At 60.7% G+C, this 15,739-nt stretch overlaps 2 protein-coding genes across 5 annotated transcripts; one reads left to right on the top strand and one right to left on the bottom strand.

The window, feature by feature from the left end:
• The first annotated feature begins 358 nt into the window (after positions 1-358).
• GAS2L2 (growth arrest specific 2 like 2) lies at positions 359-5,232 on the top strand. The gene is made up of 6 exons (XM_027691214.1): positions 359-713; positions 1,365-1,603; positions 1,722-1,829; positions 2,389-2,485; positions 2,851-3,121; positions 3,323-5,232. Exons 1-6 carry the CDS (start codon positions 359-361, stop codon positions 4,500-4,502), a joined length of 2,250 nt encoding a protein of 749 aa, XP_027547015.1. The 3' UTR covers positions 4,503-5,232.
• On the bottom strand, positions 1,109-14,866 carry RASL10B (RAS like family 10 member B). 4 transcript variants are annotated; one of them, XR_003535516.1, is made up of 5 exons: positions 13,783-13,824; positions 11,380-11,712; positions 8,791-8,915; positions 6,454-8,353; positions 1,109-1,121 (listed from the first exon to the last, which is right to left on the bottom strand). XR_003535516.1 is itself a non-coding variant. In XM_027691106.1 (4 exons), exons 2-4 carry the CDS (start codon positions 11,593-11,595, stop codon positions 8,083-8,085), a joined length of 612 nt encoding a protein of 203 aa, XP_027546907.1. In that variant the 5' UTR covers positions 11,596-11,712; positions 14,667-14,866; the 3' UTR covers positions 5,356-8,082. The 4 variants fall into 4 exon arrangements, 3 of the variants coding, with proteins under 3 accessions (XP_027546907.1, XP_027546908.1, XP_027546906.1); XM_027691106.1 differs by lacking the exons at positions 1,109-1,121; positions 13,783-13,824 and adding an exon at positions 14,667-14,866 and having other exon boundaries at positions 5,356-8,353; XM_027691107.1 differs by lacking the exons at positions 1,109-1,121; positions 13,783-13,824 and adding an exon at positions 14,530-14,602 and having other exon boundaries at positions 5,356-8,353.
• Positions 14,867-15,739: the final 873 nt, after the last annotated feature.

Below are 15,739 nucleotides of genomic sequence, written 5' to 3'. Positions count from 1 at the left end.
GAGCCAGAGCCCTCAGGGGAAAATCCACCCCTGGCATGGCTGGGGAGGAGCAGGTGCTGAAGGGTTAACAGGGAGTGTTTGCAGCCAGTCCCTTGTCACCAAGGAGAAGGGATCAGCACTTGGGAAGGAAACAAAACACCCACTGCCCAGGAGGGCGATTTCCTTCAGCCCTCAGACCCCAGAAGGGCTCTGGACACCAGGAGGACGGCGGCATCACCGTCCCAGACGACAGGGAGCAAGTGGTACCGGGTGAGTGTGGCTGCTGGAGAGGTGGGCTGGGGGCATGGCCGGGGCAGCTCCCCATGTCCCCATCACCCATGTCCCCTCTCCTTCAACCTCCTCCCAGTCTCATGGCAGAATGTGGGGGACTCCGGGCCTGGTGCGGAGCATCCGTCCCTACCCGACCAGCCAGCAGTACCTGTACGCCATGAAGGAGGACCTGGCGGAGTGGCTGAAGGAGCTGTATGACCTGGACATTGGGGTGGGCACCTTTGTGGAGGTGCTGGAAACGGGGGCTGTGCTCTGCTCCCACGCCAACAACGTCACCCAGGTGGCCGGGGAGTTCGCCCGCACCTACCCCGACGTGGCCCGTCACCTCCGCCTGCCCACTGCCGGTGTCACCTGCAACCTCACAGCACAGCCGGGCACCTTCCAGGCCAGAGACAACGTCTCCAACTTCATCCAGTGGTGCAGGAAGGAGATGGATATCAAAGGTAAGATGCCAGGCTCCCGTTGCCCTGTGTCTGTGTGTGCAATCCCCTCCAGGTGCTTCTGACATCAGCCCGGGTGTTTTCCCATGTGTCCCTCAAAATCAGTGCCACCCCAGCATGGGGCAGCACCCTGTGCATGCATCCCTGAGCTGGCATTCCTTGCACAAGCTCCTCCAGGCTTGGCAGCAGCTTTGCAAGGTGCTGGCACACACCCAGTGTGTTTGCTTGGGTGCAAATATGCACTGGAGGAGTGGAAAAGGAAAGGGTGTATGGCCCAGTGTGTCCCTGCCAGGCATGGCATGATCCCAGCTGTAAGGAGAGCAGGAGAAATCCTGGCTCAGCAAAGGGTCTGTCAGCCTGTCCTACCACCAGTGGCTGCCCAGGAAGGGGAATGGCACAGAGTGACACACCCTCAAGGCACCCAGACGTGAGTTTCGTGGCTTTGCAATACCATGAAACAGCCGTAGAAGCCCAAGAAAATCTTAAATCCTTTAATTTATCCCAGCTCTTGTTGAACCCAACCATATTCCCAGCGGGATGGCTCCAGTGAATAGCACCCCTTTGGGCGGGTTTTGACTCCATCTGTGCCCCCGTCCCCTTTGTCCCCATCCCCACGTGCCAGCCCTGGCTCAGCCCAGCCCTGCCCTGCCCCAGATGTGCTGATGTTTGAGACGGAGGACCTGGTGCTGAGGAAGAACGAGAAGAACTTCGTGCTGTGCCTGCTGGAGCTGGCACGTCGCGCCTCCCGCTTCGGCATGCGCGCCCCGACCCTGGTGCAGATGGAGGAGGAGATCGAGGAGGAGCTTCGCCAGGAGCTGGACCTGCCCCCCACAAACACCCCCCTGCCCCGGCCCCCCAGGAAACCACGGGACCTCAACAACCTCGACCAGATGGTGCGGAGGGGCATGGGATGGGGATGAGCATGGGGATGGATGGGGATGGATGGGGATGGGGATGGGGATGGAGGTGGATGGGGATGGCCATTCCAGGACCCATTCCTGCTGCCTGCAGGTCCAGCACCTGGTGAGCCGCTGCACCTGCCCTGTCCAGTTCCCCATGATCAAGATATCCGAAGGGAAATACCGCGTGGGCGACTCCGACACCCTCATCTTCGTCCGGGTGAGTCTGCTGCTCCCTGTGCTTTTGGGGCACAGGCACAAGGAATCCTTCTCTGCTGCCTCGATGCCTCTTCCATAATCCATCCCCCAAATGGGGCCATGTGGGTGTTTTGACCATCATTCCCAAAGCGGGGCAGCAGGGAAGCTCAGCCCTGCTGTCAGTGTTTGCTGTCAGTGTAACCATCCATGTGTACAGGGCAAAACAGGCTGTCCCTCACCAAGCCAGAGCCAGGTCTTACCCAGTAATAGGAATACTGGGAAGCTCTGTCCCTGCCTGGATTCATCCCTAAGCCTGGCCAAACAACTCAGGACATGACGAAGGAGAGGGTTTTTTCAAAATGGTCCCCATTCTCCTTGGGGTGATGAAAGGTACCTGTTGGAATGGCAGCAGGAGCTGAGCCGGGAATGAAGCTGTCCCTTGGGAGACCTGGTGGCACTTAGGGCAAGCCCACTGCTCTCCAAGCCCAGCTGAGCGTGTCACCCCCAGGCTGATTAAAACGTGGAGGGTGTCCCATCCCAAGCGCCTCCCCGAGCCTCACGGCACACGGCATCCCGTGCAGATCCTGCGGGAGCACGTCATGGTGCGGGTCGGGGGCGGCTGGGACACCCTGGAGCACTACCTGGACAAGCACGACCCGTGTCGCTGCACCTCCCTCTGTGAGTCCCCGTGTCCCCAAACCCCGTGGCTGAGTAGGGGCGGAAGGGTGTCTGCCGTGGGTCTTGATGCATCTGTGGCCGTTTTCAGGAGCAGGAGGCTCCTGAAAGCAGGAGGCTTTTGTACAGCCGTGCCTCGTTGTTTTGCCGGGGAATATCTGGTTTCGGGGACTCTCTTTGGCTTCGGTGGCCACTAGAGGTCATGGGAGACTTTCAGATGCAGCCAGACCCCAAAAGCCCCTTCGCCGGGAGCGCAGCTTTCTGCCAGCATCCTCGGGGGCTGGATGCTGAGCGATGGCTGGGGGGCTGCACTCGAGGGTGGGTGCAGGGGACAGGGATGCCGAACCCCTCTCCGTTTTCTCCCGCAGCTCACAAACAAACCTGTAAAACCAGGAGCCCGCAGCAGCAAGTGCAGCACGAGGTCTGGCTGTGCCCGGCCTCGAAGGCGGCCGCCCGTGGTCCCCATCCCACGCTGCTGGTCAGCCGCTCCCAGAGCCCCCTGCCCCCCGTCACCTGGGGGTCCCGTGTCCCTCCTCGCCCCCAGTCCCCTGCCACCCCCTCACCACAGAGCTCGGGTCACCCACAGGGTGCCAGCCCTCGCCGGGAGCCAGCACAGCCCCGGAGGGTCCCTTCCAGCAGGTAAGTGGTGCAGAGATGGTTCGTGCCCCAAACCGCCTGGTTTCAGAGCAGTTTTTCCTCACATCCTTGAATTTTGTTTCCCCCCTCCCTTCTGAATGTGCCCACACCAGGCTGGGTGGGGGGATGCAGCAGCTCTCCGGCTCCTCTCCGCTCTCTCTCTCCTTGCAGGATGCGGGAGCCACTGGCTGCCCCTCCGGGGAGGCAGCCACCACCATCCAGGGCTCCTGCTCGACCCAGCTCCCCTGGCCACGGGGTGACGGGCCGGGCACCCACCCCTTCCCGGCTGACCTTGCCAAACGGTGTGGGGGTCCCTAAGGCACCACATGGGAGCACCCCAGGGAAAACCCCCGTGGCACTGGCACGGGGCAGGTCCACAGCACCCAGCCCACGGGTGACACCAGCACGTCCAAGAAGCACCCAGCAAGGAGGAGAATCACCTGTGGTGGCTGCCAGGCCACAGGAAACAGGGGTACCCGCCACAGTGACACCCCGTGCCCCCAGCCCCTTCAAGGGCTGTGGCCCCTCCTCACACCGAGGTGCCCAGGGAGATTCACAGAGACAGAAAAGCCCACGGGAAGGGAGACGGGGAGCCCTGAGCCGGGGCCAATCCCCCTCACCCCGAAATTCCTCCAGCCAGCCCCCAAAACAGAACAGCAGCGTTAAAACCCCCATCAAAGCCAGCCTGGCCACCTCCCGGCCCCCCACCCCTCTGGCCCAGTTTGCAGAGGGGTGCAAAGTCTGTGCTGCTGGAGGTGGTCCCCAGGGGACACAGCAGTGCCACCCAGCCCTGAACCCAAGGGCTGGGGGTGCTGAGGGACCTGGGGTGCCAGAGGATGAACTGAGGGGAGCCTGTGGCCCTGGTGATGGGAGCAAGGGTCCTCGGGGGTGCTGGGGGCACAAACAGCCCCCCGGCTATGACAGGGTGGTGGAGGAGCTCTCCCGCAGGCAGCAACCCCTGTGCCCTGTGGGGCTGGGGAGACAGGTCCCCAAAATACCGCCACGAGCTGCCCCACAGCCCCCCACCCTCCCAGCCAGGGGGGAAGCAGAGGGGCCGGGAGTGGGGTCCCAGACTCCACAAGGAGTGAGGGCCAACAACGTCCCCAAGCCCCGGCGGTGTCTGAAGAAGCCTGAGCGTGTGCCCTCCATCTACAAGCTGAAGCTGCGGCCCAAGGTGCGTCCCCGGCGGGACCACAGGCCAGGCAAGCGCCCCTCGCGCATCCCCACCCCGCTGGGGCATCGCCCACCTGCCCGCCGGGGCCAGCATCGCCCCCCGGGGCCGCCCAGACCCCCCCCGCCCGGCAGCACACGCCCCCCGGCCAAGCCCTCCCCGGCCGACTGCAGCGCCTGGCTGACCGAGGATGATGAGGAGTCCTGGGTCTGAGCCCTCCCCGAGTGCCGGTGGGGACGGACCCCTCACTCCAAAAACGGGAGTGGTGCTGAAGCTGGAGCTGCAGTGCCCGAGGTTGGCATGGGCGGCGTGATAGGGTTACTCCCAGGCAGCCCGGGAGTCCTCCCGCCTCGCTCTTCGGAGCTACACGCCCTCCTTCCCTGTGGATTTTTTTTTGTACTGGTAACTCTTTGGATAAACAGGCGCTTTTGTGCTGGTTTGGGTGGAAAAATCCAGCCCCGAATTGAGAGCGTGGGATGCTTTCTGCAGGGAAGAGGGGTGTAACCCCCACTAAAGCAGGGACACCCCACCCCTGGCATCCAAAGGTGTAAAACATCTCAAACCTCAGACTTCCCCGTCTGTACCATGGGACTAATGAGCCTTATGTCTCACAGCTCCAAGAGCCTGAATGAGTGAGTCACTCGGGTTGGGGGGTCACTGGAAGGGCCCCTTGCTGACCCCCACGAGCTTTCTTGTGGGTGAAGGTGGGAGAACCAGAGGGGTCATGGTGGTGGCTGTCCCTGAGGGTCATGGGGCCACACCCCGAGTCTGACCCAGCAATGCTGTTTGTGCAATAGAGATGGACCAAAGCTCTTCTGTTTCCACACTTTTTTTTTTGTGTGGGTGAGGAGGGAGAGAGGATAATCCTGATGGGGGAGTCACGGCTGCCAGTCTGCTCCCTGTGGGCACAAAGAATGTCCCTCCAGGAGCCCCACGGGGGCCAGGGATCCCCATCTTCCAAGAGGGGACAAAGCCACCCCCACACCCCTGCGGAGACAGCAAAGGTGAGCCCTGGGGCTCCGGGGATGCAAAACCTGCTTGCAAAAATACTCCTGAGGCGGGTACAGAACAAGGGGGACAGACCTGATTTTTAATTCGATTTCAAAGAAGGGGGTGCAGGGCGTTATAGGCGGTGTAGACACCTTGGGAATCTCCAACAAGAAGTCCAGGAGGGAAAGGAAAGCCAAGTCCAGGCAACTGAGATGCTCACCGGGGCAAGAGGAGAAGGAGGAGAGGGAAGCATCCTTGGTGGGGCTGAGCCAAACCCAGGCATCACCTCCACGCCCACGGGGGCAGAAACACAGCACTGTCCTGGGGACAGCGGCAGGGACATCCCAGCCTCTCCCAGGCCCAGGAGCAGGTTGTTTTCAGCAGGACCAGGGTGGCGTTGGGGAAGTGGGAACACTTTTTACTACAGGTGTGAGTAGGGGTGAGGCATGAGGTGCTTGTCGCTGCTGCTGTGCTCCTGAGCGTTCCGATTCCTGTGTGCCTGGACACGTCCTGCCTCAGAGTCCTTGCCTGCACCCGGGGTGCCACCACCCAGGATACCACCACCTACCCCCTCCTGGGCTTTTGGGAAAGCGGCTCTTTGTAGCCCTCATTTTCTTGGGAGCTGGGAAATGCTGACGAAGCAGTGAGAGTTATTATTACTAATATAACTTCCTCTGTCTATAAAGTACAATAGAATATAACAATTATATTTATAACCTTTTTTTTTGGTTTTTTTTTTCAAAATACTAAAGAGATGCTATAAAAACCTGTAACTAATTGTGCTATAAACTGCAGGCTACAGGGTTATAACAAACAATGTATTGGCTTAGTCGTTGATATGTGTACGTCGGAGCACTTTATAAATGCTTTATTATTAGCATTTACCAAGGAATTTCCTTCTCAGACAATTTGGAGGGATAAAGCCAGCCAGAGGTCGATAAGTGGACTTGCACGTGTTCATAAATCCTGACGGGATGAGGTTGGATGGGGAAGCTGGGTTTGCCATGAAGGCAAGGGATGGTGACAAGTGCCACTGCCCTTCCTGGCTGAGATGGAATTGTGTCCTCCCATTGCCTTGTCTCTTTTTTTCCCCTTAATTTTCTTCTTTCTTTTTTTTTTTTTTCTTTTTGGATCAAGGGGTTTGGTTCCCCAAGCAGGGAGGGAGCAGGGTGACCCCCCCCCAGCCCTGGAGCAGGGGTGAGCTGGTGGGATGCACCGTGTTGGAGCTCAGCTGGACCTGCCTTTCATAGGAAGTGTTTCCAAGAGGATGGTGATGCTGCTGGGCAATGGACACCTGGCTGGGGGGAAGAGGGACTGGTGTCCTTCTGCTTTACTGCCCGGAGCAGCACTGAATACCTTGAACACCTGCACCTCCCTGTTACACCAGGAATCACGGAGATGGTTCTGCTGGAGGATGGACCAGCCACAGATCCTGCCTCAGGAGGTGAGGATGGTATTTCCCCGTGCCTCACAGGGGGCAACCAAGGAGAAACCACGGCCCCTTGCTCACCCCTCACTGCCTCACCACCTTTTCCTAACAGGGGCTGCCCTTTGCCACCTGGCCCTGCAGGACAGGATGCAGGTGAGCTGCAAGTCTGGGGGAAAAAAAAACAACGTGCTGAAAGATTAAAAAAATAATTAAAAAACTAAATGAGAGAGGCTGACTTCCCTGATAGGGATATGCAGAGAGAAAAGAAAACAAAAACAGAAACAAACAAACAGGAATGCAACCACAAATGCAACTCCAGCTCCCTATTGCTTCGGAGGCTGCCTTCCCAGGGCGGCGTCTTGCCGGGATCGAGGCAGGATCACCATGGGAAAACCCGGCGCGGGTGGGAGCTCTCGGCACCGCCGGTGGGTGCGGCGGCACAGGAGACACCCGCCCGGGAGACACCGGGGGCTTGGGTGGAAGCCGTGCAAAGCCGGCCGCTGGCTGAGCCCGGGACGCGAGGTAGCGGAGGGGTGACCTGCCCGGCAAGGAGCGTTCCGAGATTATTTGGTGTTCGACGGGCTGGCCGGGAGGAGGAGCCTTCCTGGGCTGGGCTGGGGCAGAGGAGGACTGAGAGCCCTGGGGAGGCAGCTCCCGGCATCCTGGGGATGTAAGGGGCAGGGTGGGGGCTTTATTATTATTTTTCCCCCCTTTCTTGCTTTCATCTGGAAATTCCACCAGGAAATCTGACCCAACTCAGCCAAAAGAGATCCCGTGTAACCTGGCCTCTTGCTGGAGGCTGTTCTGTCCTCCAAGGGGAGAAACTCCAGCTCTGCAGGGAGGAAAACAGGACTCCTGTCTCCCTGTGCCCCAGGGATGGAACCACTCCCAGCACATCAGGATAGAGGTGCTGGATCATTCCCTTCCAGGGGCAGGGGATGGCAGGCAGCAGCAAGCATTGCCCCTGTGCTGCCAGAGCAGGAACTGGCAGGGATGGACCCGACAGCCAAAATCTGGGCACCCTCTGAAGCATCTTCTCCACCCTCCGGTGCCATGTACAACCCCCCCGGGACTGCTTTGGCCTCAAGCTGAGGCTCAGGGAGGGCCTGGGGGTTTAGTCAAGGATCTCCCTCACCCATCACTGCCTCCACGCAGCCACCCACTCCAACCTGCTGCTGGCCACCACATCACCCTGCCCAGGGTGCACTGTCCCCAAATGTCACCGCAGGGAGCCAGCGCCAGTGGGAAGCCAACCCTGAGGTGCCTCCAGCACAGCTCCCACCGCAGCATCACCCCCACGGGGAGCAGAGACTCCAGTGCTCGCTGGGGAGCCGCGGTCCCCGGGGAAGGGGGGTCCGTCGGGGCAGGGGGGGCTCACATGATGGTGCAGCGGTTCCTGCGCAGGGCGCCCTGGAAGCGGATGGTGGTGTGGACGTGCTTGCAGCGGGCGCAGCCCACGCTCTTGAGGAGCTCGCTGAAGAGCAGCAGGATGTGCCAGTTGTACTTGGCCGAGCACTCGATGTAGCCGCACTTCCACGTCTTCTTCACCAGGTTGGAGACGTTCCAGCGCGGGATCACCCGGCCCCGCTGCAGGTCCCGCTTGTTGCCCACAATGATGATGGGCGTCTCCGAGGTGCCGATGACCCTGGGGAGGGCGGGAGGTGAGGGGGGACAGAAGGGAACAGGGGCACAGTGTGATGACTGGCAGAGTGTGATGACTGACTGGCCCAACAGAACTCAACCCATCCCAAACTGGCTCTTGGTTTTGGCTTGCTGAGTGGGATGTGCCTCCCCTTGTCCTGTCCTCTTGTCCCTCTCCATGGACAGCCACCCACCGTGCCACCCACAGCTTCTCTCCCAGGAATGGCTGCCCTCACCCACAGGGGATACCTGCCCAGGGTCCTGCTCCTTCTCCTGCCCTCAGTCCCAGTTTTGATTTTGCTGTTAGGCTCCCAGTCAACTGGCTTGTCCCAGTTGAATATCTCATCTCCAGCTCCAAGAGCAGGGGAGCACTGGGACCAGCCATACCACTCAGCTGAAAGCTGCAGGACAGGATGCATCATCCAGCAAAGTGGTGCCTACCTTGTTTCCAGGATCTGCTGGCGGATGGTTTTGATGTACTCGAAGCTGTCAAAGCAACAGATGTCATAGACCAGGATGTAGGCATGGACGCTCCGGAGCCCCCTGCAACACACGTCCGCCCACTCCTGCAAGGTGCAGAGAGGGATCAATCCTGGCTTAGCCCCGCTGCTGGGCCCAGGGGATGCCCCACACTGCTGCCAGCAGGCAGCAAGGGGACTGAACACTCTCCAGCCCCGACACCCAGCACCCATCTCACCTCTGCTCTGTGACCGTCCCTGCGACAGCTGCGTCTGCACCCACAACCCTTCAGCCATTCCCCCCCTCCAGAGATCCCTTATCCCTCGTTGTTCATCCGGAGGAGAGGTAACAAGATTTGTCAGCCCCAATTCCTCTCCTGAGCGAGGATTGCAGCCTGCCTAGCACACAGTGGTGAGCTGGGAGTGGGGTCGAACGCAGCCCCCTGCTCTGGATGTAAAAGCTTCATCCTGCAGAGCTCCTAATTAGGTTTGTCAATTAGTGATGCACCCTGCTCTTTGGGCAGGGCAGGTGAGGAGAATGCTGAGCCCCATCCCCATGGGTCTGAGGGTGATGGACCAGCAGCTCTGTGGGTCAGAGAGGGAGGGTGATGGCAGGTCTGTTTGGAGGGGACATGGGGACAGGAGAGGAGCAGTGGCTGCTCAGGAACCAGGTCTGTGTGAAAAAGATCAGGAGCCAGTGCAGAGGGAGGCAGGGGTGGCCTCTCCAAATCCAAAATTTGGAGTTGTAAAAAATACATGCTGTTGTGAAAGTTTTGGGTTTCTGGGAATAACAGGATTTTTTCCCGTGCTGTAAGTGAAAATCTGCCCCACTTCGAGCCACTTTCTCATTCCAGCAGTGGGACCAGGAGTGGCAGCCTGTGAAGGCAGCACTGCAAACCCTCCTGAATGCTTCTGGAAAGGAGATAGATGCTCCAAGGAGGAAAGGCATCACTTCTCCCTGAGCAAACCCCTTCAGAACCATGAATTAGCCCTTTCTGAGTTTATAATTGGAATGAAGCAAAATGAGAAGATCTAGGACTGAAGGGAACTGGGAAAAAGGGGGTTTGGTGTGCAGGTTGGTCTCCATTGCAGACGGCAGCACGGGAAGGAGCTCAGAGCGAGCAGAATGACACAGCCCCTCTCTGTCCACCGAGGGGAGGAGGTGCTCGGGAGGTCCTCAGTCTCAGAGACGCAGGCGGGTGGAGCAGCAGCGTCTCGGGTTACACCGAGTCCTGATACACCTGGGAGATTAACTGATCGCAGCTATTTCACCACACCAGGGTGCAGCTTGCTCCGGCGCTGTGGTGTCAGCATGGTTTTCCTCATGCAGTGCAGGCTTCCCGGGATGCTTGAGCTGCAGAAAGGTTGCACTGCTGGAGCAGGATGTCGGAGAGCCACTGGCTCCTGCTCCTCTCCCAGGACATCACTGCAGGGGTGCTTTTCCTGGGCACAGAGCAGAGTCCAGCGATGTTTCCCAGCAGGCAGAGCCGTATCCTCCACCATGGTCCTCTTCTTTCCCCTCGGAGCCATCCTCCTGAGCACCCTCTCCTCCCTGGAAAACTCCATCTGTTCCCACTGGCCGCCTCCATGGAGTGCAGCAAGGCAGGGAGTTAATCGAGTGTGTTACCGTCGGCTGCCGTGTCAATAAATTACCCTTTGCTATTCGGGGCTGTCTCTCGCGCTGACCTTTCGTTCCCTGCTCTCACCGATTAATTATCAAACCTGCTCCTCACCCCTGGAGCACTCGATTCACCTCCTGCCCGATGGCACAGGGACTCTTGGAGCAATACAAGGCCCCTGTAACCCCATCCCTGTCGGGCACAGGAACACTGTAATTAACTGAGGTGGCCCCACTGATGGCATTGCCCTCCAGCGTGGCTGCAGTCGCAGTTGGGCACCTCCAGCTTGTTTCCCGACAGCAGTGACACAACTTGTGCCTCTGGGATGGGGCTATGGCATGAGCTTAAAATCCCCTTTTTCCCTCATTACCCCCTGAAATGGTCAGCACTGGTCAGCACTTTCCAGTCCCACATTGCCTTTGGAAGCACCTGAGAGCACAGGGGGACTGAGGAGGAGCTGGTGGATTCAGTGCTCCAGGAATGAGCCCAGGCAATGCTGGGGGGTGATGGCCACTCTCAGAAGGGGACAAGCAGCCCTGCTCTGCCTGGCTAGGGCAGAGTGGGTACCTCAGGGGTCTGGCTCTCCAGAAACCCCTGATTTCCACCTGAATGCTCTGGCATTTTCTCTGACAGCCACGGAACTGGATCCCAATGCTCCAGGATCCACCACTCAGCTGGATGTGGCTGTGGGCAATCCCAGAGCCACGCTCCTTGGAGTGGGAACACTATCTCGCATTTGCTGCCATCGAGGTTTAAAAGGCACTTTATCCTGGACCTGCTCAGCCAGTATCCATGAAGACACAATCTCTCGCTTTTAGCAACCAAACCCTGACAGGGAGGGAGAAGCATCCCCCAAAGAGGGGGAACCGGGACCCCGTGGAGTTACACAGCGAAACCCCAGGGAGGTCACCAGAGACCCCCCAGGGTGGAGGTCCCCTCAGGAGCACCCCTACCTGCAGGGTGTTGACAGGGAAGGCGGTGATGGGGGGAAAGTCCATGATCTGCAGGTCGTGGACGTGGCCGTTCATGACGACGGCGGGCAGGTAGACGCGGCGGGCCGTGGTGGGCACACAGACCTCGCTGAACTCGTTGTAGAGGAACTGCCGGACTATGGCACTCTTGCCCACGCCCTGGGCTCCCAGCACGGCGATCTTGAACGTTGCCACCATTCCGCCGCGCGCCGGCCGCTGCCCTGGTGCTGCCTCTGTGGTGCCGAGGCTGCATATTCCCGTGCAGGGGGCCTCAGCCCCATTCAGGATGCATTTTCCCTCCGGGACAGCCCGTCACTGCAAGGCCAAGGAGAAGCTGGTCAGATCTAGAGACACCCCACTGTCACACTGTTGTTGCTTCAGGGGATATTTTTTCAAGCAGGAGTCTGTGGAAAAGGGTTATACCGGGGAGCCCCAGGGTTGAACAACGACCCCAACAGTGCAGGACATCAGGGTCTCCTTTGGAGCCTCCCACCCCACGCAGCCAAGGAGAGCCAGGATGTGAGTGAACTTCATTGCAGGAAGGTTCTCACAGGCACATTCCTCCCTTTCGGCACCAGAGCAAGGAGACCTCCAGGAAAGGGTCTGTCTGTGGCTCAGGGTTTGCTCAGCCTGTCAGCAGCAGATCCCAGGCTGTGCTGGGGACTTGTTCCATAGCACCGTGGGGACTGTCACTGGCTGCTCCTTCCCAGTGCTGCCCCAAGGCAGGGAATCCATCTTCCCTCTGCTTGGACAGCTGGAATTGCCTTTTGCTGGGGTGGGGGGAGGTTGCTCTGCGCCTGCGAGCGACAGCTTTAACGTTTAATTTCAGGCTTCGAGCAGTTGGGCAATTAACTTGATGGAAACTAATTTCCGAGCCAGCTGACGGGGTGAGCCCACAAGCTGCTGGCAGGGCCACACGTGTGGGGGGACACAGGGTGATAACCCACACATGGGAATTTGGGAGCTGAGTCTGAGGAGTCCAAACACCCGCTGGCAGTGGGATCCCGACCAGGAGCTGTGATGGGAACAGCAAGGGTGAGGGGATGAGTCCCACTTTTGCTTGCTGTCATCACTAGGAAGCAGCTTGTGCTTCATCCCAAAGTGTGGATGTTTTGACCAATTTGTGATGCTCTGGTCCATTTTCCCTGAAAACCGTGCCCAAAGCACAGGGCAGCAGCAGAAAGTGTCTGGTTCAAACATCCTGTTTGGCCCCTTCTATGGGGATTATTTGCCCCAGGGAGAGCCTGGGCACAGAGGTTCCCACTGCTGGGTGCTGGAGTGGATGTGCTTCCTGCAGTCCCCCAAGCTGGGCCATGGCTCACACCATCCTCACCCCCCTCGCAGCAGGACTGGGAACCCAAATTACCCTCTGCTGCTGGGACTGTCCCCTGGGGTGCTGGCTGCCCCCAGCCCTGGTAGCAGGAGTGTTTCCGTGCCAAATGCAGGGAAACAGGAGGTGCAGGAGCCCCCACGCCCGACCCTGCCGAGGCCTTTCTCCACCAGCAGACAGCACTGTCATTGCAAGTCCCGGGGGGCATCTCTGCTGCAGGGACAACCCCGTCCCCACAAACCCTTCCTCCTTCCCCAGCTCCTCGGTGGGGCTGGAGGGTGATGGAGCAACACAACTGGAAACCCAGTGCCTGCAGGGCTCCCTGGAAGTGGGGAACAGGCTGAGCCTTACTGTGCCACCCCAAAACCCCTGTTCCTCTCTGTGCTGGCACACGGGGACCACTCACGGGCCCCAGCAAGTGAGTTTGCACCCCAAAACATCTGAGGCCGACCTGGAGGCCCCCAGCCCCATGAGCAGCCACTGTGGGAATCTGAGGCGCAGCGGGGGGACCCCTCGGGGGAGCCCACGGTGGGCTGGTGGAGCAGGACCAGCCGGGGGGCCGCGGGCACTCAGCACCGGGCCGGGCTCAGTGGGCTGCAGGGCCGGGCGGGGGCTCACAGGGGGCTCCCGAAAGGGGGCTCCGGCCCTCGGTGCGACCTTGGGCACCCCGCGACGCCGGGGGCACTCGGAGGAGCAAGCCCGGACCCCCACGGGGAGGGGGCGGCGGCAGTATCCCGCACCCCGCACCCCGCATCCCACATCCCGCACATCCCGCATCCCGCCCCGACCCTCCCGGGGATGCTCTGGCCGCGGCGGGCAGCGCAGCACCCCCGGCCGCGGTGGGGGGCTGGGGCTGGGGGTACCGGGTGGGGGGGGGATACCGGAGAGGGACACCCGCACCCCTCGTGCCGGCGGGGCGGAGGGGAGCGGGGAGCGCCGCCGCTCAACTTTCGCTGGGGACCCCCCATTCCCCCAACATCCCTGTCCCCCCCACGGCTCTACCCAGCCGTAACTTTGCCCCCCCGGTCCCCCCGTTCCCGGCGGACGCCCCGTACCTTGCAGCGGTGGCCCGGGCCGGCGGCGCCCCGGCGGGCGGAGGAGCCATGCGGCGAGCCCGGCGCGGGGCGGGCGGCCCCGCTGCAGAGCCCCGGCCCGGCCCGGCCCCCGCCCGGCGCGGAGAGACCGGGGGGTGGCGGCGGAGAGCGGGGAGCCCGTCCGGGGCACGGCGCGGGGGCAGGCGCTGCCCGGGCAGGGATGAAGCCAGCGCCCGGTGGGATGGCGGGGATGCCCGCGCGGGAGGCGGGCAGCGCCTGGGGAGCGATGGAGGGAGGGAGAGAGGGAGGGAGGGAGGCAGAGCTCCGGCAGGGATGCAGGCAGGGATGCCCGGGAGTGATGCAGGCAGCGCCCGCGGAGGGAAGGACGCTCAGCCCAGGCAGAGATGCAGGGGATGCCCGGGGAGGGACACAGGCAGTGGCCAGGCAGGGAAGGAGGCAGGACCCGGGAAAGGAGGCAAGGAATGCCCAGAGCGAGCCGCAGGAACCCAGAAGGGACACCGGCTTCTCCCGGGGCTCTGGGGAGGTGCCGATGGGAAAAGACCCTCCCATGTCTCCCCTGCATTGTGCTGGGTGCAGCGCCGTCACCCCTTCCCTTCCCGGAGCCCAGCGGCATCTGCGCTCTCATGCCCACCCTGTACGAGTCCCCCCAGCCAGACTCCTTCGGAGAAGGAGGGTAGGACCCCTCCCAGGGAATCTTTCCCTCCTCTGACACCACTGCCCGCTGTGCTCTTGGGCACATCACTTCACCTTCTCGCTGTGCCAGCCCTTAGGGGTTTCTCTGTGCCCGCTGGCACCGAGGGGGACTCTCAGCCCAGGATGGTGCCAGAGAAGGACATTTCTGTTGCAGAGTCTGCATTTTGGGTCACCCTGCACGGAGCATTTACCTGCGTGCTGGACAGAGGGAAAGTGCTGGTCACACCTCTGGGAGTGTGGTCCGGGCCCCCGGGACACGCTGCTGGTGGGCTCCCTGAACCTCTCTGCTCCTCGAAGCAGACCCCAAACCCTGCTCCAGCTCACCGTGACACCGGTGGGCACCAGGGAGCTTCTGTGGGTCTGGCTGAGCCCAAACACCGGCCACGGCTTGGCCGAGCTCCCCCCAGCCTCGTCAGCACCTTGGGCTGGAAAAAACACCATCTCCGGGGGCTCCTGTGCAGGGTGAGGAGGGGGTGCAAGTGGAAATGCAATGCCATATCCTCCCCGGGGGACAAGGGGACGGCAGACACAGCCCCACGGCTGGCGGGGGGGACACGGACAAGGGCAGCTGGCAAAACACACAACTGCCTTTGTGCCACCCTGCACCGAGGCTGGGACTGGGATCAGCGCCAGGCAATGGAGGTCACAGCCCCTTTGCCCTGTCCCACATTACACCCAGGCTTTTGGAGATCTGGGGGTTATTTCCCTGCAGAGCTGCCTGGTGCTCGCAGCTAGGGGAATATTTATGTGTCCCTGGGGTTATTACCAGCCCTAGATGCTGCTTCCCTTCCCCGGATCACCATAAAGCAGTCTTGAGCTGTGGAATGTTTTCGGGAGAGGGAAGGGATCAGGCTGCACACGAACTCTCCTGCACAATTCAGGCTCCAGCCTCGGGGCTATTTTTAGCAGTTCCCTCTAAGATGCTCTTCGGTTGCAGTTTTATGTGTGAAACTTAATATACGAGGGAGGGGGAGGGGAGTGGGGCTGGATCCTGGCACATCCCCACTGATTGGGAGGTTTATCCCAGCCTCAGCGACAGGAGTCTGATGCAAACCTAAAATCATCCATCCAAGAGCTCTCGTGTCCTGGCATGCAGGTGGCAGCAGGGGACAGGCAGAACTGATGCCTCGGGGGGCTGCAGTCAGCCCCAGCCTCAGCCACAGTCTCCAAAATCCTCACCTGAGTCCCTGCCTCTTCCCACACCTCATCATGGGCCCAGGGACCTGTTGTCACCCGGTGCTGGCCCTTAGCACATGCACTGAGG

The sequence above is a fragment of the Neopelma chrysocephalum genome, unplaced genomic scaffold (genome assembly GCF_003984885.1).
Source record: "Neopelma chrysocephalum unplaced genomic scaffold, ASM398488v2 Primary Assembly neopelma1_82, whole genome shotgun sequence".
Taxonomy (NCBI): Eukaryota; Metazoa; Chordata; class Aves; order Passeriformes; family Pipridae; genus Neopelma; species Neopelma chrysocephalum.
Note: the sequence above shows the minus strand (reverse complement) of the source record. Positions and strands in the feature narration are given on the sequence as shown.